Source organism: Sciurus carolinensis, chromosome 18 (assembly GCF_902686445.1).
Source record: "Sciurus carolinensis chromosome 18, mSciCar1.2, whole genome shotgun sequence".
NCBI lineage: Eukaryota > Metazoa > Chordata > Mammalia > Rodentia > Sciuridae > Sciurus > Sciurus carolinensis.
The window spans coordinates 20,054,734-20,077,862 of record NC_062230.1 but is presented as its reverse complement, the minus strand read 5'-3'; the positions used below and the strand labels follow the sequence as shown (position 1 = coordinate 20,077,862).

Sequence of the window (23,129 nt, the reverse complement as noted above, 5' to 3'; positions counted from 1 at the left end):
AAACTCGAATAAAGATTCCTGCCCCTATAGACCTGTTCAGGACCCCCACGGGGCATGGGGTAGACACAGCCTTTCAAGCTGGTCTCCACAGCCTGTGGAGATCCTTGAGCCCACACTGGCCACTAGGCCTTGACCTCGGCTGATCTGCGTCTTCTTGCGCTAGTGCTTGGCCGCCGCCTAGAGGCAGCTCCCCTGGGAAGACGCCGCGTCACAGGTTTCACCGCCCCTCTCGTCCAGACTACAACTCCCAGAGGCCACACTGCAGTCTATCCCTCTCCCTCATACGCGTCTTCGCGCAGCGTCTGCTGGGAAGTGTAGTTCGGAGTGTTCCCCAGTGCGGGACCTTTATGGGCAACCCTTCGCGAGAAGTCAAGACTAGAGCTGCGCACTTCGCGCAACTTTTGGGACTTGGTAGAGGGTAGAGGTATTTCAGAATGGGAACCAGGGAGGAATGGGGTCAGGCCTCTACTGCGGACTCCTCGAGGTTTCCAGCGTCCCATGTAATTAACTCAGGCCCCTTCCCTCCAACCCGGCACTTTCCCTCCAGTTACTCTTCTTCCCTCCAAGCCCAGTTCAGTTCTCTCAAGTGAAGAGGAGTGGAGATCGCCAGTCAGAAAGTCTGGGACGCCAGGGTCTGCCCCAGGACTCCGGGCTAGGTCCCAGGGTCCAGGCCCCGCCCCCCGTAGCTTGTCCCTAGCCGGGGCTCCCCCCGTGGGAACGGGGACCAGCTGTCCGGAAGCACCAAACTGCGTCCCTGTCCGAGCCCTGGGGATCAATCAGACCGAGGAGTTAATTATGTAATGAGGGGGCAGGGGGTCGGGGCTAATGAAGCCGCCCAGGGGGGAGGGGAAGGGGAGGGTACAGGTATCCGGCCCCCTCTTGGACCCCTTCGAGGCCCCAGGGGTTTCCACTCCAGCCCACCTCCAGGGCCCCAAAGAGGGGAGGGGCTGTGATCCTGGGTCTGGAAGGGGCTGAGCTGTGAGCTATAAAGGGGGCATCTCTCAGCACCCGGGGACTATAGGCAGCGTGACCTGAAGCCAGAAGGGACTACAACATGTACCATCCACGAGAGTTGTACCCCTCCTTGGGGACCGGCTACCGTCTGGGCCCCCCCCAGCCGGGTGGGGACTCCGGCTTCCCTCCTGCCCTGGCAGAGGGCTACCGCTACCCGGGTGAGCGGTGGGACCTGCTGCTGGGTAGGGGTTTTGGGGGCTGTGACCCTCGGCTGGCTCCTCATTCTCCCCACATCTCCAGATCTGGATACCCCTAAACTGGATTGCTTCCTGTCTGGGATTGAGGCTGGTCCCCGCACCCTTGCTGCACCCCCACCTCTGCCCCTACTACCCCCTACCCTGAGTACTGAGCCAGCCCCACCAGCTGCAGAGGCCCTTCACTCGCTCCCGGGGGTCAGCCTGAGCCTGGAGAACCAGGAGCTGTGGAAGGAGTTCAGCGCTGTGGGGACAGAGATGATCATCACCAAAGCCGGCAGGTGAGGGCTGGCCAGATCAGTTTCTACTGGGGTCTCTTGGGAAACGTAGATCCTGGGCACCAGACCGGGTTTGGGGGTTTCTCCAGTGCTGGAGCTCAGCCCAAGATCTGAATCTGACTGTGGCCTGGGGCATGAGTGAATATGGATGGAATCAGGACTTTGACAAATGTCAAGGGTCAAGCCTGGAGACTGGGTTTAGGGGCCAATCTTTCAAGGGTCACAGATCAGTCTGGACCAGGGTCAGAGAAAGTCTGACTAGGTTATAGATCAGTGTGTGGCCTAGATCAGAAGTCAGTCTGTGGCTGGAATCAGGATTTAGACCATGTCTAGGATCAAGCTGGTGACTAGCATCAGGGAATTCTGCCAGGATCAGAACTCAATGTGTAATTTGAATAGGACTCAGTTTGTGACTAGGTCTGGGCTGACCTCTGAGGCTCAAGTGATCAGTGTGTGGCCTGTGACAAGATCTTTATCTGGGTAGGAGCTCAGGCCCTAGCATGGCAAATCCTCTCCTTACTGAAGGCAAGGTCTCATTTTTTCTGAAGCAAATTTCCTAACAGCTGTAGGGATTGGTGATGGAGATCAGATAAGGAAACCAAGGTGGGGAGGAGTGTGAGGCTCCTGGAAAGATTTCAGGGAGAAAAGTTAGCTACAACTGCTTCAGCAAGTAGGCCCTGCTCCTAACTTGCTTTGTGACCCTGTCTGTTCTTCCATCTGTAAAATGGAGTCTTTCAACTCTACAATTCTGCCTCTGGGTTCTAATTCCACCTGCCTTGATGTTTCTCTGCCAGAACTGACTGCCTTGGGTTCCCTTACTGGTGCTAGGCCCACTTCTGACCATAGGTTCCAGGCCTCTCCCTTCTCTTGCCCTGTGCAGGCGCATGTTCCCTGCTTGCCGAGTGTCAGTCACTGGCCTGGACCCCGAGGCCCGCTACCTGTTTCTTCTGGATGTGGTTCCAGTGGATGGGGCTCGCTACCGCTGGCAGGGCCGGCACTGGGAGCCCAGCGGCAAGGCAGAGCCCCGCCTACCCGATCGTGTCTATATTCACCCTGACTCTCCTGCCACTGGTGCCCACTGGATGCGGCAGCCTGTGTCCTTCCATCGTGTCAAGCTCACCAATAGCACCCTGGACCCCCATGGCCACGTGAGGCCCAAGATGGGACTCCAGGATAGGGGCTCTGGGTGGTGCTGGGTAGACGGCTAAGGCTGGGGCCCAGGACAGGGAATCACTCCTGTTTCTTCCCTTCCAGCTGATCTTGCACTCCATGCATAAGTATCAGCCCCGCATTCACCTGGTGCGAGCTGCCCAGCTCTGCAGTCAGCACTGGGGGGGCGTGGCCTCCTTTCGCTTCCCTGAGACCACATTCATCTCTGTGACAGCCTACCAGAACCCACGGGTGAGTGACTCTGCTTGAGGGGTAGCAGCACCCTGCCCAGGCTGCAGGAGCTTTGACCTGGATTTGTGCCCCCAGATCACACAACTCAAGATTGCAGCCAATCCCTTTGCCAAAGGCTTCCGGGAAAACGGCAGAAACTGCAAGAGGTGAGCATTGTCCTATCCATTCAACAATATTTATTAATCACTCACTATGTGCCCAGCACTGTGCCAGATATCAGGAATGCAATGGTAAATAAAAACATTTATTCACTCATTGAGTCAACGAATACACTTATTTAGCACCTGCTGTATGCCAGGCACTGTTCTAGGCATTGGGGACACATAAGTAAACAAAGCAAACCAAAGCCCCTGTCCTCTTAGTGCTGATATGCTAGTGGGCAAGTGGACAAGCAAACAAAATAAATAAATAAAATATAAGCATATGTTCCAAAGAGAAGAGAAATAAATCAGAGAAGGAGGATAGGAAGGCTAGGGTGAGAAATGGTTTAGGAAGACCTCCCTGAGCCTGAGGAAAGAACATTTAAGACCTGAAGGAAGTAAAGGAGGGAGCCACGTGGTAAGTGGAGAGAAGCATGCTAGGGAGCAGGAACTGCATGTGCAAGGGCCCTGAGGTAGGACTGCCTGCCATACTGTTGAGGTGGTGTGAGTGTGGAGGCAAGTCAGGGAGGTGATGGGAAGCCAGTTTAGGCTCCATAGCAAGGACCTGAGTACAGCCCCCTCAGGATGGACCCCTGCCCTCAGGGAGCTCACCCTCTGTCAAGAGATAGACATGACCCATTCCATCAAATGTGAGTGTGACTGTGGTCAATAGCAGGAGGTCAGGGAGTTCTTGAGGAAATTTTGCTTAACCTGAGACAAGAGGATGAGTTAAGTAGGTGAAGAGGGGATAAAAGATACCAGAGAGGCTGAATGGTAGCTGGTGGAGGTGGAACACAGAGAAATGAGCTGGGGTCAGGCCCTGCCCTAGCCCTGCAGCTTGGGAGAGTTTCCACTAATTCTAAATACAGTAGAAAGCACTGAAAAGTTCAAGTGGAGAATAAATCACAGTTCTGCTTTCTATTCCCTTAATTTGCTGGCCTTTAGTTCTTTCATCTGTAAAATGGGTATAATAATGGTACCTGCCTGATAGGGTTCCTGGGAGGGTGAAATGCCTGGCACCTGGTAAGTACTAATAGTATCATCATCATCATCATCATCATCATCATCATTACTATCCTCATCATCGTCGTCATCATCATCATCATCATCATCACTGTTCCCCAGGGAGCGAGATGCCCGTGTGAAGAGGAAACTTCGAGGCCCAGAGCCAGTAGCCACAGAGGCCTATGGGAGTGGAGGTGAGTTGTCCTAATGGTGATGGGACCAGGCCTGGGATACTGATCCTCCCTAGCCCAACCTGTCCCTTCTGTCTCCCCAGATACACCAGGGGGTCCCTGTGACTCCACCCTGGGTGGGGACGTTCGTGAGTCAGATCCAGAGCAGGCCTCAGCCCCCAGGGAAGCTGTCCCTGCCCCAGCTCCTCCATGTGGTGGTCCCAGTGCGGAGGCCTATCTCCTGCACCCCGCAGCGTTCCATGGGGCCCCCAATCACCTACCAGCCAGGTGAGTGGGACAAGGACACAGGGCTGAGCTGTTCCAGGCCTTCCCTCTCTCCTCTTCTAACAGCTGTCTTTCCACTTTAGGAACCCCAGCTTCCCTGAGGCTCCAGACTCTGGGCGCCCAGCCCCGTACTCGGCTGCATTTTTGGAGCTGCAGCCTGGGCCAGGGGGCTCAGGGTACCCAGCAGCTCCACCTGCAGCATCCTTTGCCCCACACTTCCTCCAAGGGGGCCCCTTCCCCTTACCATACCCAGGGCCTGGGGGATACCTGGATGTGGGTTCCAAACCAATGTACTGAGCAGGGCCCTCTGCCTCATCTTCCATCACCATCTCCAGTTCCCTTCCCCCAGCACTGTAGCCCCCTCATTCCACTGTCCCCATCCCCCACACCAAATGGCTGCCTTGGGCCTGTCCCCCACCCCACTTCACACCTTGATTTCATTCCCACCCCCTCTGGCTTCAAAGCCCCAGCCAGGCTGCTGGAGTCCAGCTGGGGCCAGCTTCCCCTTCCCGGCTCTCACCTTGGTGTGAATGGAATGAGGCTCTGCCTGGCCAAATGGGGACAGCCCAGCATCTCCACCTCCTGTGCACCCCCCCTTGCCACCACTGCAAGCCACACCAGTCTGTTCTCAGGACCAGAGTATTTTTGTTAATAAAAGTCAAAAAGACATCAGTGCTCAGGAAATATTGGGCTAATGGTGTTGGCCCTGGGCGGGGCGGGGCCAGTCAAGGCTTTGTGAGGAAGCCCAGGCAGATCCAGAACTGCCTGTTCCAGCTGCGTGCCCTTATGTACATGAATCAACCTGCTCTTCTGGGCCATTTTCCTCTTTAGAAAAATGTAGGAAACCTGAATTTCCTAACGCAAGTTGTTTTGAAAATTAAACAAGGCTGCCATGAGAACCCACCTGTGCCCGGCACTGAGGAAGCCTTCTGGGAGTGGTCACTGGATGGGGAGCTGGAGGCTCTGGGCAAGTGGACCGGCCTGAGATTTGCCTTCCTGGAAAGATTAGGGCCAAGGTAGTGAAGGTCCTGATGCCCATGCAGGTCCCAGGCCATCATCTTTGCTCACCCCCCATCAAGACTGACATAAACCCAACAACCATTTTTCTTCTTTTATTAGAATTTTTTTTCTTTTTTTTTCTCAAAACTTTTATCTAAAAACAAACAAACAAAAAAAAAGGAAAAAGAAAACAAAAAATTACTGGAAACTTCATGGTTCAAGTGGGGAGAAAGGAGAGGAGGAGCATGGAGCTAAGGCTCCAAACCTCTCCAGAGAAAGTCCTCACCCTTGAAACGCCCTCTTGGGGGGAGAGCAGAGCTGGGGACAGCCCCTCCATGCCCAGCCTCCGACTGGGGAGAGGGCAGAGTCACAGTGGTCCGAGGGCCAGAAAGGTTGGAGGGGGCAGGGCCAAAGGGTCACAGGAAGTAGTCGGCCACAGGCTTCTTAGAGGGGATGCCCCGTGTCTCCTGGGGAGCAGCCTCAAAGATGATGAAATCTTTTTGGAGATGCTCGTCCAGCTCCAAGATGGCTGCCACATTGCCACAGCTAGAAGCAGGGGGCAGCACAGTTAGGAATGGGTCAGCCTAGATTCCCCATCACCACCCTGGCCTCCTGGTCCCACCAGCTCACCGGTAGCAGTAGTTGGGTGCTGACCACACAGTGAGCACGGTCTCATTGAAGTGCCACTTGTAACCTTCCATCACTAGTTGATGGGCACGGCAGATCATATCAATGTCATTGGCTGCGTTGAACTGGGCCACCACATCACTGCCAAACAAGTAGCCGGCTCCACGGGGGCTCACACCCCAGCCTGTTGTGTCTGAGGCAAATAAGGTAGAGATGGGGAGAGGAGGTCCTCAAGGCTTCTCTGGTTGCCCACTGTCCCTTGAAGGTGAATAATATCCTGTCGCATTCTATCAACCAGAGCCCTGTGCAGCAAGATTACCCTGGAATACATATGTTCCAGGGGGTTCTGGGGGAGAGGACTGCAAATGTTGGAGCAGATGAGCTGGAGAGAATGCTGGATGTCTGGTCTCACCTCCTAATCGCAGTGGCCATTCAATTGACTGTCCAAACAGGTGTGCATGTGAGTGAAAGGAGGTGCTCATGAGAATCACCAGCAGACCAGTGTAATAAGCACTGTCCTGGCCCAGCAGGGACGAAAGGTCACCCTAGGCCTTGCAGGGCTGTCTGAGTGGCAGTGACAGAGGGGAGGCTGGGCCCTGGGCTGGTATTCAAGAGACCTGACTGTAACTCTCAGCTCTGCTCCACAGTAGCAGGGACTCCCACAGCGCGAGGGGTCCTTGGGGAGCTTTCATTCCGAGGTCTGACCTATGAAGAAGCTGCTGTCAGGTCCCGATGCCCCTGGCCATGCAGGGAGCCAATCCTTTTGTCCTAAACAGCCCGCTGAGCCGTGACACGCATGCTCCAACCCCCTCTCTGGGCTCTAGCATTCCACCATCCACACCTCCTTGCTCACCACAGAGGGTCCTCCAGCTGGCCAACAGGTGGAGGACAGAAGGCAGTGTGGACCAGCCCTGCCCTGCTCCTCCCTAGACCTTCTGGCCTGTCCCTTCAAGGCTCTTGCTTTAACCATTCTCAACAAATGAAGGTACAGCCAGACTGGCCCTGCCCCACCTGCCAGCCCCTTACCTTCAGGGTCAGACCAGAGGAGGTCACACATGGGCCCATCGTGAGGCACCTCCTGCTTTCGATCAATTGTCCGGATCTGGTCCAGAGTCTGGATGGAGGGGGAGAGACCCCCGTGCACACAGAAGATCTAGAGGGGCAAGCAAGATCAGAAGGAAGGGAGGCACAGGTCCAGAGCCTCCCCTATCACTCTAGCCCCAAGGAGTCCCATGGCCAGCCTACCTTGCCATCGATGATGGCTGACAAACTGAGGTAGTCAAAGATCTCAGTGCAGTAGCGCCACACGGTCACCGAACCATATTTGCGCAGGCACTCATCGTAGAAGCCATAGACCTGTGTGATCTGGCGGCTCTCATGGTTGCCCCGGATCAGGGTGATACGGTCAGGATAGCGAACCTAGGGGTGGCCATCAAGCCAGGGCTGGGATCCAAGCTCTGCCTTTCCACCATCCCTCCCAAATCTCCACACATCTGACAGCCTCATTCTGTCTTCATAATCTCTGTTCTGGCCTAGGCTCATGTTATCTCCTGCCTGAATCATGCAGTGTCATGTGCCTCACAGGTCCCCAGAGGGGCTTTCTTTTAGAAGAAGTAAAGAGATCCTCCCCTTCAGCTGGAAACTCAATGGCTGCTCTTCTACCTGCCAGACACAGACCCAAGTCCTTGGTGATGCTCAGGGCCCTCTGGCCCCTACACCTCTCTCCACCAATGCATACTGTATCCAGCTGTCCTCAATGACTGCCACCCTCTCAACCAAAGCCAGCCTCTTTTCTCCCCCAGTGCTGCCCCATTAGCCTCGTTGTCCAAGTCTGGGTCAGATGGCCCTGAGTCAAGGTGACAACCCCATCAAGCAGAATCAGTCCAGAGCCAGAACCACAGCTCCAAGGTAGAGGATGGAAGGGAACATGAGGGTGGCCAAGTAGCAGAAAGACTGGCCATGCATGGGCTCCAGAAGCCAGGGGTTCCCACCTTAAGTGCCAGGAGTAGAAGGAAGGTTTCAACACTGTAGAAGCCACGGTCCACAAAGTCCCCCATGAAGAGGTAGTTGGTCTCAGGGACGTCGCCACCCACCTGTGGGGAGGGAGAAGGTTCTGCTTGGTCCAAAACAGTCCCCTCTCCACTGCAGTGTCCCATGCTCCTATCCAGCTGATGCCCTTCTTTCACAAAAGTCCACCAAGTAGAAGCTTCCTTCTCCTCTTCATGCACCAAAGTAAGGGCTTCACTCTAAGTGGAGCCTTTTAGTCACTCCCAGCTCACACACCCCAGTTTCCCCTACACTCACTCTGAACAGCTCCTTGAGGTCATAGAATTGTCCATGGATGTCGCCGCACACCTGAGAAGTAGGAAGGTAGGTTGGCACTCACACGGTGGTCAAAGGGATAGCCCCTCTGTTCCCAGGGATGACCCCAAAACACCCCATGCTTTCAAGAGCCTCATCACTCCTGACTATGCTGTTGCACCTCAGGGCTGGACATCTACCCGGAGTTGAGTCACCATGCCACGGCATCCTGTCATCCCACACTGAGTGCCAGCTGCCCTGTGGGCAGGAACCAGAGCTGTTTTTTCAGTACTACTGACAGCTCCTGGAGAACTTGGTCCCCTCTCTCCCTCCAAGTACCCAGAGTGCAGAGCCACAGAAACATGACCAGAACCACTCACCAAACTAGACTCCTTCTGCCCTAGCCAAGTGTATCCCAAAGCAAATCAAAATTCCCACAACATCCATTTCTTAGAGTGCGGCATCCATGAAGACAGGGGAGGGGCAGACATGGGGCTACCTAGGACCCCAGAAATGAGGGGTGGACTTATGGCGCTTAAAAGATTAAGTCGGGCCTTCAGAACAGAGTATACTCACGGTGACTGGGGAGTCCACCCTCTGCACGTTGCTCTCCTCTACCAAGATCTCTCTGGAGACAGGAGAAGACCAGGGTCACCACAGCCAGGCCAGCCCAGCCCAATTCCTGACCTTTTTTTTGGGGGGGAGGGGAGGACATGAGGTGGTCCTTGAACCGCCAGGGGGCAGGAGTGAAGTGTTCAACTTCCCCAGGATTAGCTGACCATGGCCCTCCACTGCTCAACACCCTTCCAAAGCTCCCAGCTGTCAAGAGGACAAAGTCATAGCTCTCATCTAAGCATCTAAGCCCTTCCACACAGACTGTGACTTCCAGCCTTGACTCCCCTACTGCTCCCTCTCAGGCATCCAGCACTCTTTCCTAGGAGACAAGTCCCCTCATCTTATCCACGACAGAGCCCCGAGCCTTAGAGCTCTCCCTAACTGCCCCGTGGCTTAAGTCTGACATCACTCTACCAGTCACAGGACCCTTCTCCCAGACTGTCCAAAGACAAGAGTATCCGCGGCAGGTCAACCAGCAGGTGCACCTTCAAAGGGACAATGCACTACTGTTCCTACATTTTCAACATTTATTTAGAGATCATGAGGACTTTATTTCTCCTTGCAATGAGGTCTACTTCACTTGAGTAAGGATGCCATAATCACTTTGGCAGTCACAGGTGCCAAACTGAAGTAGCATCTGTATTTCCAAAGTTTGCTCCTGATAAGAGCAGCACTGAACACTGGGAACTCACACCATGACTGTTTATTAGGAGCTCTGCATGGATGCCCATCATCAGTCACCCTCAAAGGAACGAGATGATTCACAGAAAAGATGCAAAGCTGAAACATGGGAGGGTGCTGGGTTGGCTGCAGGAGCAAAGGTGGGATCTGGACCAGGGAAAAACCCTGGCTTCAGGGGTTTTTGTTTTGTTTGTTTTCTTTTTTTCTTTTCTTTCTTTTTTTATTTTTATTTTTATTTATTCATTTATTTATTTTTGGTGGGGAGGCTTAAGTGAGGGGATCTGACTCTCTATTGAGCTATTCTGATGGGGGATGGCCCCAGGCTGCTCCTCCTCAGCCCTCCCTCTTTCTGCTAGTCTCTTTCCACTAGAGTGAGTTCCCTGAGTTCAGGGAATGGAAGGATTCATGCATATCCCTAAGGGTGCTCTCTGACAAGGGTGCACAGGGCAGGGTGCCTTAGCTTTCTGCAACAGGAGGCAGCACTGGCAGTCCAGGAGGCCAGAAGAAGAACTTGGCTCCTGTCTGTACTGCATCTTGGGGTGAATATCCTTCCATATCAACTGTTTATAATGACCTTTCCAAGAAACTGGGTGAAGGGGTTCTTTTCATCCTCATCTGATGGATAAACAAACCAAGGCTTAGTGAAAACTGGCAGAGTTGAGACTACAAAGCTAGAGAGTGACTGAATGGAACTTGGGAGCCCAATTTCCTGAGAATTTATGCCAGTCCCTTCCAATAAACCTGAAACCCAGTAAGGTCATACACAGGACCCTTCCTTTCTGCAAAACCCTAGCTCAGTGCTAGCACAGCCCTGGTGCAGTCAAGGAACAAGAATCAGGCTGTGATGCCAGCTATAACTTGGAGCACATCACCAGCCCTACAGTGACTCACAACTGTTCCCTTTTACTTCCAAAACTAACAAACCTTCAGTAAGTATCTAACGGTATGCTGTCCCTGGATAGGCAAAATCTCATTCACAACGATTTAAAAAAGTTATAGAGGTAAAGTAACTTGATCAGGATCACATTAATAATGGTGACAAAGCTGAGATTCACACTGAAGAGTACCCAATTCAAAAATTTTTCTCTTCTAATGTGCTAATAGTTTAAACAGGACCAACTTCAGCTCAGACTCCTATAAGCCTTTGTGGTTCCAAAGGTTTAATTTTTTCTATGTACCCTCTCAGCAAGCTGAAGATCTTGACACTACTGGCTTCAGTCAGTCTCTGACAGGTCCCCACGTCATGGCTAAGTGCTAAAATTGGTCCCCCTTACAACTAAGCCTGGGATAATAGAGGCCACCTCAGACCTCAACCTAGTTCCTTCTACCTACAATTCAGTCTCAATTAGAAAGGATCCTCCCACCTCTCAGCCCTCTAGAGCTCCCTGCTGCCTCTCACACCCCATATCAAAATTTAAATGTCTCTCTGCCTGGCTACCAATGACCATGGAGCATGGTCAAAGACCTGGGCTCAAAACATATTTCCTCTCCAACTTGCTAACTTACTGTGTGACACAGTGTGAGAACAGATAGATATCATCTACACTACGACTCAGTTTGATCTTCTACGAAAAAGAGTAAATGCTTCCTCCTGTCCTGCATATTGCACAGGAGTGCTATAATGGAGACTGCACACATATATTCACTATTATTTTGAAAACTCCAGCGTACTATCCAAGCATTACCTATAATCACTACCGCATTGATCCAAGTCCTGTGGGGAAGATAAGATTTATGGGAGAAAAAAGAATAATGCCAGGTTTAAGTTCCTAAAAATGCCAATCAGTATTGAGGGAGAGAGAATTAAAAACATCTAAGAGGTGATTTGGGCAGGGGGATTTTCTTCTCTCTTCTTTTTCCTTTTCTTTCTTTCTTTTTTGGTACCAGGGATTGAACTCAGGGGCACTCAACCACTGAACCACAACCCCAGTCCTATGTTGTATTTTATTTAGAGATAGGGTCTCACTGAGTTGCTTAGTGCCTTGCTTTTGCTGAGGCTCTCAACTCGCAATCTGTCTGCCCACAGCCTCCCAAACCATTGGGATTACAGGTGTGTGCCACCATGATAGGGTCTCACTTTGTTAACCAGGCTGATCTTGAACTCCTGGGCTCAAGCAATCGGAACCCTCAGCCTCCTGAGTAGCTGGGACTATAGGTGGGCACCCCTGCACCAAGCAAGCAGATTTTCTTGTGTTGTCAAAACTGTAAAGCTCCAAACAGGCATTTTAAAAGGTGCCTAGACTGTTCATCAAACGCACACAGGTCCTGTCTGGCTGCTAAGAGTTTGTCTGAGTGTGGAAGAACAAACCAAAGAGTCTCAGGGGCACAGATTTAGAACCCAGCTCTGTTATTTCCTCACTGGGTTACCTCAGTCAATTCATTAGCCTCTAAGAGTTGTGATTTTCTGTTCTTATGTAAAATGGAGCAAATGAGATTCCAACCTTACAGGTTTGTTAGATAGGGGGGACAATGGGGGAGATCAGGTTACTAGAGGATCTATTGTTCAATAATTCTCCAGCTTGGAAGTCACAGTCAAACAGTTCTCCACAGGAAGCAGGAAAATGGTGTCCTCAATTGCTGCCCACACATCTTACGGCCTCTGCTCCTCTCACACTACTTGGAATGTCCTTTCTCACTGGCCCTGCCCCTATCAGATAATCAAAATTATCTTTATCCTTTAGGCCTACCTTAGCAGGCTTTTCTGATGGTTTCAGCCCACATCATTCTTGCCTTCTCAAACAGCAATAACACCCAGCGCTTGTTGAGTCACTAACACTGGACCAAAAGTTTACCTCAAGCACCAATTCACTGAATGTAGCTTCACAACCATTATATTAAGCATGATCATCTCCACTTTACAAATAAAGAAAACTTGCCTTTGTGGGTGTGCTGGTGCATGCCTGTAATCCCAGCAGCTTGGGAGGCAGAAGCAGAAGGATCACAAATTCAAAGCCAGTCTTAGCAACTTAAGTCCTAAGCAACTCAGTGAGACTATCTCAAAATTAAAAAATAAATAAATAAAAGGGGTAGGGATGTGGCTCGGTTCAATCCCTGGTACCAAAAACAAAACAAAAAATCTCAAGACAACTTTTTTTTTTCCTTGAGGCACCAGATACCTCAAGATCTCCCACAGTTAATAAAAGGCAGAGTTCAGACTCAAACCTAGAGTCACCACATTCCAAAACCTGGACCCTTAATCGCTACATCATTCTAGTTCCCATAGAACTCTTAGCTGGGCCTCCTTCCAAATCATGCTTAATTCTACTCTGGCTTATTTGCCTCCCAGATTAAGCATGAGAATGATCCAACTCCATCTTACTGTATATAGCCTGAAAAATGTCAGGACACAAACTGCTTCAGACTCCCTTCCACTCTTCCTTGTAACTTTGAACATCAAAGCCTTCACTTGTAAAATGGGGAAAAAAACCACCTCTTTTAAGGGTTGTCTGTAGGGATTAAGGTCATTTTATAAGTCACAGGAGTCCTCTGTTTTCTTGTCTTGAACTTCTGTTCTTGCAGACACTCCTTTTACATCTTTTTATTCTTTTCCCGAGCTCAGCCCCTACAAGAAGCTGCTTCTGTTTGCTCCAAATAAGTCTGTCTCCCTGAGTTTTCTAAGTACTTTAAGTAACTCTCCCTTATTCCATTCAAAGCACATCTAATACTTTTAAGTCTTTATCCATGTCTACCTTCTCCTGGCAGACTACGGGGTTCCTGGAAGAAAGCGGCCCTATTCTCCTCTCGGTAAAACTTCCAGCATGAGAACCAAAGTTCTCAGCTGGGTCTGCCCCAAGGCCGGAACCCTGGGTGGCGGCTTGGCCTCGCTTTCCTGGGGTCACCGGGCTCACCTGGCCTTAGCGCACAGGGCCTTGACTTCGCTCTCCTTGATGAGCTCGCAACGCCGCAGCTGCTCGATCTGCCGGTCCAGGTCGCTGACCTCCGCCATGGCCCACCCCCCCGGCGCGGGTCAGAGTCGGGGCCGCCGCCCCCTCCGCACCGCACAGGGGTCTCCTGGGAAATAAGACCAGTCGGCGGATCAGAGTGTCCGTGCGGGGCACGGGGGGGGGGGGGGGGAGGCGACTAGATTCTGGGGCTGCCCCCCCGCCTCCCCTCACATCAGCCCGGGACCCCCAGCGTCCCACCGCTCTGGCCGCACCCCCCGCCAACTCCCGTTGAACCCCGCGGGCCCGCGCTAAGGACGGTGGCCCGGAGGGGCTTCAGACTATTACCGCCTCTGCGACTCCGGCTCGGGTTCTCGGACTCGCTTGCTTCCCTCCTTCCCTCCGCTTTGGGCCGCCGCCACCGCCGCTTCTACTTCCGGCCCCGCCGCGGAAGCAAAGGGAGGCCAGTTCCGGCGCACGCCGGATGTGGCGTCATACACACACCTCCCCACTCCCTCACCGCGCCCTGATCGCCACCTCTGGAGGCGGAGAATGAGAAAAGGAAGTGGGCGTCGGCGGATGCGGGCTGAGCACCTGGGCGCCGCGAGAGGTGTTAGGGACCCAGACCAACGCCCTACCATTTAAGTAAGAAAAACAAACTGATGCTGGGCTCGCGCTCGGCCGTGTCACTTCATATTACACATTTTTGTTTACCTATTTCATTGTGCCTCCCCCGCTACAATCCTGGGAGCTGTTGCAGCTCCAATGCTTAGGGTAAGGCTTGGCACAGTAAACAGTCATAAATGTTCAGTGAGTGAAGAAATCCCAACCGATCTCTTCCCACTGCCCCAGAGGAATCTTTGCCAGGGAGGAGTTCCAAAGTTTGGGGCAGAAAGGATTACATCCTTCCCACGCTGAGCCTATGCCTCAGTCAGCAAGACCCTCCTGATTCCAAAATCGTCCCTGACACAGTTCTATTGCCTGAACGTTTTATTCCTGTTTTAAGAGGCGGAAACTGGCTCAGAGAGGTTGAGTAACTTGCTTGTGGTTGCAGAGCTAAAATTTTGGAAGTGGTGTGGAACCAAAGTTGAAATTAGAACCCAGAAAAGCTGTGTTCACAGTTGTTTGTTTTCTTTAACTTAACTGTTTCTGGATCTCAGAGTTATAAAAAGATTTAAAAGATCAACACTCAAAGCTGGCATTAAAACTCCTCTGCTTCCTCAAGTCCTTTACTGCAGTAAGAGGAAACTATTGATCTTAATCTTTTGTCTCTGTGCCTTTACACATCATGCTGCCCTTTGTGCCATCTTCAACAGACCGTTTTTACTTGCTTTACTTCAGATTTTGTTTTCCTAAGTTGAGTGAGCTAAGAGAAATGAACACAAAGTTTTGAGGAGTCATAGAGATGGTATTTTTTGCTTGGGTTTTTTTTTTTTTTTTTTTTTTCCTTTTTCTTATTTTGGAACAGGGAGTGCTGAGAATCAGACCCAGGGCCTTACACATGCTAGGCAAATGCTTTACCACTGGTTAACACCCCCAGCCCAGGTTTGGTTTTGGATGTAATCACTAAGACACAAATGTACAGATAGAAGTGAAGGACCAAGTTTTTAAATCCCTAGAAGGTTGTCAGTTCTATGTAGATCACTGTCAGGATTTTGTAAGACCAGGGAGATGAGAAAGGTCAAGATTTTTTTCTTGAAAGGGAAGCTTGGAATGGAAAGGACCCATGCCAGAAAAGGGTGGAGTGAGGAGGTTGCAGGAAATAGGGGAAGTGGCAGTTCCCTAGTTATGGCTAAGATCTGCAGCAGCTAGGGACTGGTCTAGTTACTGCTACACCCAAGACTAGATGATATAAAAGGATTCAAGGCATGGCCTAGGGCTAAATGTAGGGCCCTCATTGTGGCTTCATGGAATGCAGCAGCTCAGTTCTTAACCTGGAACCTGAGCTCTGCAGTTGAGTTTGTGTGTATCTGCATTGTCAAGGCCGATGTAGGTGAGAGATTCCAGGTTTTTCAAGGCATTCTATAGTCCAGAAGCCTAAGAAGAAGCTATTTCTAAGCCCATCTCCTGTTACAATGATGAAATAGAGCTCAATAGCATAGATTTGGGAGAAATATATTAGATATTTCCAACAAACAGTGCATCTTGGGCAAGATAAAGCATAAATTGGGAATAAGAGCATCCATTTAGATAGATCCCCAAATATGTTGCCTGACCCATAGTACTTAGGAAAGGTCAAATTTCATAGTGGTGGCTGTTTTTGTCATGGGGTCTTCTGTACCCTTGAGTCCTGGGCCCAAAAGTAAGTCCAAGCAAACGCCTCCAAAGACTTGGGTGGTGACACCTGTACTCCTCAACTCTGAGCCCTATTAGATGCTGCTAGTTAGACGAGATAGAGCCTAGAAGAAAAATTCACAAGCTCTCCACCTTTCTCAAAGCCCTTGGGTGTAAGAAACAGAGGAAGGCCCTACCGCACCCCTTTTCCTGCCTAGGACAGATAAACACAAAACTAGGGCTCTATCCTTTTCTGGGCTCAGCCACCTCCCCTGGCCCACCCTACCTTAGATGCCACAAGACACGGACAACAGACTCCCCCTTAAATAGTTGTTTATTGGCAGTGGGCTGAAGGGGTGATGGAGTTAGCGCACACAAACACCACACACCAAGTCACCAGGGAGGCAAGAGTGATGGGAAAAAGCCTGGAGCCCCGACGTGGCCCCCTCTTGAAGAGTGAGTGTGGGCAGGGGCCTGGAGTGTTGAGGGGGCAGCCTGAGAACACCTCAGCTTAGTAGGCATGGTTAGAGACGAAGAGGGACTCGCTGGCTGCAGCCCCGGCCTGACCACTTGGGGTGTACTTTCCTTGACAGGCGAGGCTGTTGGCCTAAGAGGGGAGAGGAGCCGGCGTGAGAAGGTCTCTTCTCAGTCCCTCCCATCCACCCAGACACCCTGCCACCTTTTGCCCCTGCCTTACCAGGGCTCGCTTGATATACTCCTCCTGGGCAGTCTTCAGATTCTCCTTCTTCCCGCCCCAGGCCTTCAGAGCAGAGGCCTGTAAGGCTCGGCCATAGGAGAAGGTCAGGGCCCAAGGTTTCAGCAGGGGGCACTTGTTGATGGCGTTGAGATTGATAGATGCCTCCTCCTCACTCTGCCCTCCAGACAGAAAGGTGATTCCTGTAGAACAAGGGCCGAAGTAGAGGAGGGGCTTTAGCTGGAGACCCAGGAGACTGGGAGAGGCCCTTAGAGGCTGCTCTGAAAAGCAGACCAGTTGGGCTCCAGGGTTGTAGGCCCAGTTCATCTACCTCCGGGAGACCAAGACAAGGGCCGAAGGCCTCACCAGGGACAGCAGGGGGCACTGTGCGACGCAGAGCTGTGACAGTTGCCATGGCAATCTCCTCATGGGAGTATTTCTGGGTGCAGGCATGGCCTGGGGTGACCATGTTGGGCTTCAGCAAGGTGCCTTCCAGGTAAATGTGGTGGTCACTCAGAGCCTTGTAGACAGCAGCCAGAACCTAGAGGGCAAGGTGAAAGTGGGGATGTTGGGGCCCAAACCTTGGGCCCAGCTGACCAGTTCACCACACCACCCCAGCCAAGAGAGACAGAAACGTACCTTCTCAGTTACATATTGACAGCGCTTCAAGTCATGGTCCCCATCAGGAAGGATCTCAGGTTCCACAATGGGCACAATGCCATTCTGTCAGGGGAGGGACAGAGTAGCCATGAGGCCTCCTAACCTAGAACCCCACCCACAGCTCCTCACAGCCATTAGCCAGGATCTTATCTTGATGAATAGGGACGCGCGGCTTCAAAGCCTCAGTGGATTACTGGTGATAGGCATCTCAGATCAGCCCACGCAATCCCTATTCTGCCCCTCTGTCTTACAGAGTGTCCTGCAGAGGCCTGGCCTCACGTTCAGTGTGTATTGGGAACAGCAGCTTTGGGGGAGGTAGGTATCCTGGCAGATGGATGGCAAACTAGCCACACTAGGACCAAATGATGTAGGAGGTGTCCTTTTAGGGACCTGCAGTCCCACCTGCTGGCAGATGCTGGCATAACGGGCCAGAACGTTGGCATTTTCCATGATGGCAAGAGCTGAGGGGGTGTGTTCCCCAATCTTCAGCACACAACGCCACTTGGCAAAGTCAGCTCCATCCTTCTTGTACTGGGCACAGCGCTCAGACAGCCCATCCAGCCCTGAGGAGAAGATGAAGGAGTCAGAGCATGGCAGCGAGGGAGGCCTGCAGCTCCACTCGCTCCTGCCTGGGTGGGCTGGCTGGTAGGGGAAGGAGCCAAACCAGTCTCACCTTGGGTGGTGGTCTCGCCGTTTGTTCCTGCCAGGGGCACCACGCCCTTGTCTACCTGTTGGAGTGGATGAGGGCAATGATCTCTAGCACCCTTTCCTCCTCAACAGCGCCCCTCTTCCCCCAACTTAATCTGCCACTGGTCTCTCCAGGCTTGCCCATATTTTTACTTAGTTGTGGCAGCCAGTTCTGAGAGGCATGATACACTGGATTATTTGACAAGGAATATTAACTGGATTGGGTGTCAGGACACCTGGGCTCTACCACTTACTGAGCAAACCATTTTACCTCCCTGAACTTCTGGCTTTTCATCTGTAGAATGGGAAAATGTCTTGCTCTTAGAATTATAAAGATTGAGAATACCAGCTGGGGATATAGTGTTTGCCTAGCATGCAGGAGGCTGTGGGTTTGATCCCCAGCACCACACACTCACACAGAAGTCCCAAGTGAGTACCCCATAAAGTCTGGGATACCCAAGGCTCCACCCTAGTCTCTAGACCCCCAACTCAATATTCATCCCCTGCCCTATTAATCTCAATTCCCTTCCCCCACATCCATCACCAAACATATCCTGAAGCCCTGCCCCCTCACCTTGATGCCCACAACACCACCCTTGGATTTGATAACTTGGGGGAAGGGACGCCCATCATCCGCCTTCTGGTATAGTGTCTCATGGAAGAGGATGACACCCCCAATGCAGGGATTCACACGGTCATCAGCAGTCAGCAGCAGCTGGCGGTAGAAACGCCGATTCTCCTCGGTGTTCTCAGTGCCAATGGATTGCAGCCGCTTGGCAATGCTTCCTGGAGGGGAGTATCATATGGGAGAATAAGGAGACTGACCTGTCACTTCCAACCCTGGGCCCTCCTACCACTGTGTCTTGGGCCGGCACCGCACCAGTGGACTCATCTGCAGCCAGGATGCCCTTGCCCGGAGCCACAATTCGGTGAGCGATGTCAGACAGCTCCTTCTTCTGCTCCGGGGTCAGTGCTGGATATTGGAAGGGCATGGTGCCAGTGGCAGCAAGTTCCTGAGTGAAGGAGACAGATGGGGGTAGAGTAGTTAGCTGGGACTTCCCATGGTCTCCCAGTGAACAGGGCCCCTTGCTTGGAGGTCGGGCAATCAGTCCCTACCTCCCCTGCCCCACACCCTGGCAGGTCCTGGGGCACTTCCTGTCCCCAGCTCTCCCCTACACCCGACTTCCCTGTACTAGGCCTGCCTCCTCCTGTACCTTTCCTAACTCTGTTTGTTGCTGGGTGTTGCCCAGCTGAGAGTGGGGTTGCCCACTGGCAACTGGGGGAAAGGAAAAAGCCATAGCCAGGGACAGGCGGGTCATGTTGAAGCTGGACCCTTCTGGCTTGCGCCTTGCCATGGGGTCACCTTGCCTAGAAACAAAACCGAACCAAAGTATTTTAGAATTTAAAGGTCATGAGTAGGGCAGAGGGCCCAGAGAAGGTAAAGATCTGTGCTTCCAGCCACACCACAACCCAGGGGCCAGATCTGAGATTAGAACCCAAATCTCCTGACTGCTATTGGGGTGTTCCTTCCAATCCACCCAAGATCCCAGGGCTGGCCCAGGCTCCAAGGCTTCAAGGACATCCCAAGGTCAGTATTTTCCCCCCAGGGTGAAGGGAGGGTGTTAGGAAAAAAGGTAGGAGGCAATCGGAAGCCCAGGAAAGGGCAGCCCAGCAAGCCCAGCCGGAGGTGGAGGGAAGGGTAAGGTTCGCCCGTGCTCACTGCTCATACAGGGAAAGAGAATGTGGAGGGGAGGCAAGCGCCCCACCCCTTCCCTGAAAAATGCTCCTGTCTGTTCGCACGGCTGCAGCAGTTCCAGGCTCAGAATCAAGGTCACAAGATAAGGAAAGATAGGGAAAGTGTTAATGGGTCATCAGACACTGCTGAGGGGTTACCCCCCTCCTCACCAGGGGCAGGAATCACCCGCCACCCAGTTGCGAAAACCCTGAGGCAGTATGAGCTGCGCCCACCCCTGTTGCCTCTGTCTAGGCAAAGGGACCCCGCGACTTTGTACCGGGGATCCCTGGAAAGACAGGGATGGGGGAATGGTCCTCCATCTCGTACTGCTTCCTCCCCCGCCATGACTCAGCGTGGTGCTGCTGCATTGCGCAGCTGACGGAGGGAGCTACAGCTGGAGAGGGCTGGGGAGTAAGGGCCTGGAGAGCAAGTCTGTGGGGCGGTAGTGGGAAGATGATGGGACCGGGTGGGGACTCCGCGCAGATGCCCAACCCGCCACTGCCCCAGGATCCTTCTCCACAGTTCCTGACCCTCGCACGTGGCGAGGGGCGCTCACCTGGCACAGGAGGGGGCGGGTTTGCGGGGTGCGGCGACAGAGGGCGGTGGGCTGGCGGGTGGACTAAGGAGCGAACGCTGCAGTCGTCACCAGAACCGGGTTCTGCGGCGCGTTCCGAGAGGAACGAAGCCTATTCAGATCCCGAGGGGGGCGGCGCAGGGGGCGGGCAGGAGGAGGTGGCTCCGGTCTTTTAAAGACACCGCTCCGCCCTCCGCTGGGTTTTTTCCTTTGCCGGGGGCAGGAGGCGTCCAATTGCAGGCGAGGAACAGTGCGCAAGGCCGCCCAGAGAGTCGAAGCTAGGAGGCGGCGCTTGCGAAGGTACAAGGCCGCAAGAATACGATCCCTCCCCCACCCCCCCTAGGACGTGACTCGGGCCACATCCCGCGGGTCGCCAGGGCCCGCCCCTCCCTTGCACTTCCCCCCACTCAGCCTGGCGCGCTCGGGAGTGCGGTGACTCAGCTGGAATTTTGGCACGGGAGGAGAATGGGGATGGGGAGGTGGGGGAAAAGCAATGGAAGAGTCAGAAGAGATGAAGGCTGGCTTCCCTTCCCAGGCCCCATCCCCGCGCCGGGGCAGTCCCAGCTTCCGGCCTGCGTGGTTGCAACGTATGTCACATTGTAACCAAATCGAGAGGTCGGACGTCTGCCTGCCTCGCCCGTGGGCTGTCCTGCTCAGGGCGCATAGCCTATTCCCTCCCTGTCCTTAACTCAGACGCAAGAGGCGGAGAAAAGGGCGGCGAGTGGAAGCAATGGGAGCGGAAGAGAGCGGCCCGGGCTTGCAGAGAGCGGTAGCTAGGCCTTCCCCTAGCGGTGTAGGGTCCCGCCCTGGCAAGTGCTTCTCCGCGTCAGAAGGCCAGCCTGGCCTGCCCTGACACATGCGCTTTCCGCCCGCGGCTGGTGCAAACAAGGCAATAGCTGAAAACCAGACTGTGCGGAAACTGGCTAGGACTTGGCCTAAGCAAGTGTCGGGGCCATGGGGCCACAGTTCCTGCGAAATGTCTTCCCTGAACCTAACTTCTTTCTTCAATATAAAATCCATCCCCGCGCTGTACCACTGATCTCCTCGCTCCCAGATTACTTTTCTGAACTTCCCGTTTCTACCGGTCAGTTCTTCCCCATATTCGACCCCAACCCAACCCCATCCCGCAGAGCTCAGCTAGCGACCCACCTGCTTGCGAGGCTGAACGGAAGGCGCAGGCAGAGCGTGGTCAGCAGCGAGTGAGCCAGGTGGACACCCTCTGGGTTATAAGGCAGCTCCTGCCCTCCCCCCCGCACAAATGTCCCCGACCTTCCCTGTAACCCCTGCCCTTTCGTCGCCACGGATCCCCCGGCAAAGGACCTATATTTAGGGAAACCTGAAGCCCCTGACATTCAAGCCAGCGTGGGGCCCTGCGTGGGGGAAGGAGGAGGAAGTCTTGGGTCTGCCTAGGGGGAGGAGGGGCCCCCTCCCACTCACCCGTACTTCAGAGGAAATTTCTTCCTTGGAGATCCAGACTGAGGCTCTTGGTTGTCAAGAGAAATCAATCTTTGGACAGGAGGTCTGTGGGGAGGAAAAGGAGTACAGGGAGGTAGATGGAGTGGCCCACCCTGCCTCCTCCAACTGCCTCCTCCTGATTCCCTCCTCCCCTGACTCTGGGCCTCATGGTGGCTAGTTTTTTTTTTTTTTTTTTTTTTTTTTTTAAAGCAAGGGCAGATGCAGGCAGATACTCACCTCCCAAAATAACCAAGAGCCCATGAAGAGGGTGTGGCTGGGCACCCTAACTCTTGACACTCAAGACCAGCTGAGTTCCACCCATCATGCAGTCTGTGGTGAGCAGTGCTCCCTCATCCTCCGATTCAAATGCAATAGCTTACTTGGGGAGGGAAAGGGGCAGCCCCTCTCCCTTCCACCTTCCAAAGGAGCTGCAGTCCAGCTGCCCAAGGGCTCTCTGAGCCCTGCCTTGCAGGGAGCCTGGCCCTGGACCAGCCATTTGTGATTCCAGTGGCCTGGAGAAAAGGTGTCCTGGGGGCCCTGAGCGAGGGGTGCATGTGGGTCCTGGGGGCTGGTTGCTCCCCAAAGGGCAGGGACCCTGGGTCCTCATCGGAGTTTGATCTCAAAGCAGAGACAGTTGAGGCTCTGGCAGTCAGGAAGTTGGCAGGCACAGGCACAGTCGCAGAGCGGGCAGCAGCGAGGGCAGCGAGGGGCCCAACCCTGAGGAAGAGGAGAGATTGGTGAGGGAGGTAGGACCAGAGCCCCAGTCTGTTTCCCTCCAAGGGGAGAAGGGAACAGAGAGGTCCTGGAAGTCACCACTGCTAGTGGCATAGAGAGTACCATCCACCATTCCTGGGAACAAAGTTATTCCTTGTGCTGCTGAGAAATCAGCAGTGAGGCAATGTTCTCACATTTCAGTTAGAAGCTGGAGTCACGATTCAGGGGTTCTCTCCTTCCCATTGCTTGGGTAAGGAGGATAAGGATCAGTGGTCCTTGGTCTATGCTAGAATTGGGGTGTCCCAGTGAAGATGGTTTTGCTACAACCTCATGGCCTCATGCAATTGAGAGGCAGTAGGAAGAGAAAGCATGCACGTTTTTCTGTCCATTATGAAAAGAATTTGGGGGTGGGGTTTATGGATTTCTCTTGGCATGAGACCAAACTGCAGGCTGTCATTCATTTTTGAACCCAATTTTGTGTAAGGCACAGACTACATTCATGAATGATTTTTAAAACTTTTTAGTTTTCTTTGAAAATGACAATTTGTTTTTTAAAATTTAAGATTATCTTTTAATTATCAGAATCCTAAAGAGTAGACCTCTTTATAAAAAGGAAGTAAGAGGCTCAGAGAAGGGAGTGACCTGCCCCAAAGAAGTAGAGTGGAGCCAGGATGGACCAGGGCTGGCTTGACTCTCGACCTGTGATGCCCAGTCCCCACTGTCTCCCAGGGCTAGGAACATCAAC

The 23,129-nt window shown here is 53.0% G+C and overlaps 5 protein-coding genes across 16 annotated transcripts in view; 2 read left to right on the top strand and 3 right to left on the bottom strand.

Moving 5' to 3' along the window:
- Nucleotides 1-319: 319 nt before the first annotated feature.
- On the top strand, nt 320-5,156 carry Tbx6 (T-box transcription factor 6). 2 transcript variants are annotated; one of them, XM_047532804.1, is made up of 8 exons: nt 320-500; nt 1,255-1,489; nt 2,367-2,634; nt 2,741-2,887; nt 2,963-3,033; nt 4,153-4,226; nt 4,307-4,490; nt 4,571-5,156. In XM_047532804.1, the coding sequence occupies exons 1-8, from the start codon at nt 452-454 to the stop codon at nt 4,782-4,784; spliced, it is 1,242 nt and encodes a 413-aa protein (XP_047388760.1). In that variant the 5' UTR covers nt 320-451; the 3' UTR covers nt 4,785-5,156. The 2 variants fall into 2 exon arrangements, with proteins under 2 accessions (XP_047388760.1, XP_047388759.1); XM_047532803.1 differs by lacking the exon at nt 320-500 and adding an exon at nt 875-1,172.
- A 428-nt stretch (nt 5,157-5,584) lies between these two features.
- On the bottom strand, nt 5,585-14,084 carry Ppp4c (protein phosphatase 4 catalytic subunit). The gene is made up of 9 exons (XM_047532822.1): nt 13,940-14,084; nt 13,559-13,721; nt 8,991-9,042; nt 8,418-8,468; nt 8,105-8,206; nt 7,359-7,532; nt 7,140-7,266; nt 6,117-6,306; nt 5,585-6,032 (listed from the first exon to the last, which is right to left on the bottom strand). The coding sequence occupies exons 2-9, from the start codon at nt 13,654-13,656 to the stop codon at nt 5,903-5,905; spliced, it is 924 nt and encodes a 307-aa protein (XP_047388778.1). The 5' UTR covers nt 13,657-13,721; nt 13,940-14,084; the 3' UTR covers nt 5,585-5,902.
- A 2,097-nt stretch (nt 14,085-16,181) lies between these two features.
- Aldoa (aldolase, fructose-bisphosphate A) lies at nt 16,182-21,715 on the bottom strand. 4 transcript variants are annotated; one of them, XM_047532808.1, is made up of 9 exons: nt 21,653-21,715; nt 18,787-18,919; nt 18,481-18,692; nt 17,893-17,947; nt 17,622-17,782; nt 17,199-17,282; nt 16,926-17,100; nt 16,563-16,762; nt 16,182-16,472 (listed from the first exon to the last, which is right to left on the bottom strand). In XM_047532808.1, exons 2-9 carry the CDS (start codon nt 18,896-18,898, stop codon nt 16,377-16,379), a joined length of 1,095 nt encoding a protein of 364 aa, XP_047388764.1. In that variant the 5' UTR covers nt 18,899-18,919; nt 21,653-21,715; the 3' UTR covers nt 16,182-16,376. The 4 variants fall into 4 exon arrangements, with proteins under 4 accessions (XP_047388764.1, XP_047388762.1, XP_047388763.1 ...); XM_047532806.1 differs by lacking the exon at nt 21,653-21,715 and adding an exon at nt 21,365-21,522; XM_047532807.1 differs by lacking the exon at nt 21,653-21,715 and adding an exon at nt 20,198-20,357.
- Nucleotides 20,914-23,129, top strand: part of Tlcd3b (TLC domain containing 3B) — a 26,972-nt gene continuing 24,756 nt past the window's right edge. For 6 of the 8 annotated variants that reach the window (XM_047532820.1, XM_047532813.1, XM_047532812.1 and 3 more), the window contains exon 1: nt 21,896-22,005. The gene's annotated coding sequence lies outside the window, so the exon portion shown is untranslated. Of the gene's footprint in view, nt 21,300-21,895; nt 22,006-22,059; nt 22,194-23,129 lie in introns of those variants that run through there. The other 2 variants (XM_047532811.1, XM_047532810.1) reach the window with 2 other exon arrangements.
- The window catches only part of LOC124969856 (keratin-associated protein 10-12), a 6,778-nt gene continuing 5,300 nt past the window's right edge, over nt 21,652-23,129 (bottom strand). Inside the window, exons 5-6 of the mRNA XM_047532823.1 lie at nt 21,908-22,387; nt 21,652-21,736 (exon numbers count right to left, since the gene is read on the bottom strand). Coding sequence (XP_047388779.1) covers nt 22,274-22,387 — 114 coding nt within the window. The 3' untranslated portion in view covers nt 21,652-21,736; nt 21,908-22,273. The remainder of the gene's footprint in view (nt 21,737-21,907; nt 22,388-23,129) is intronic.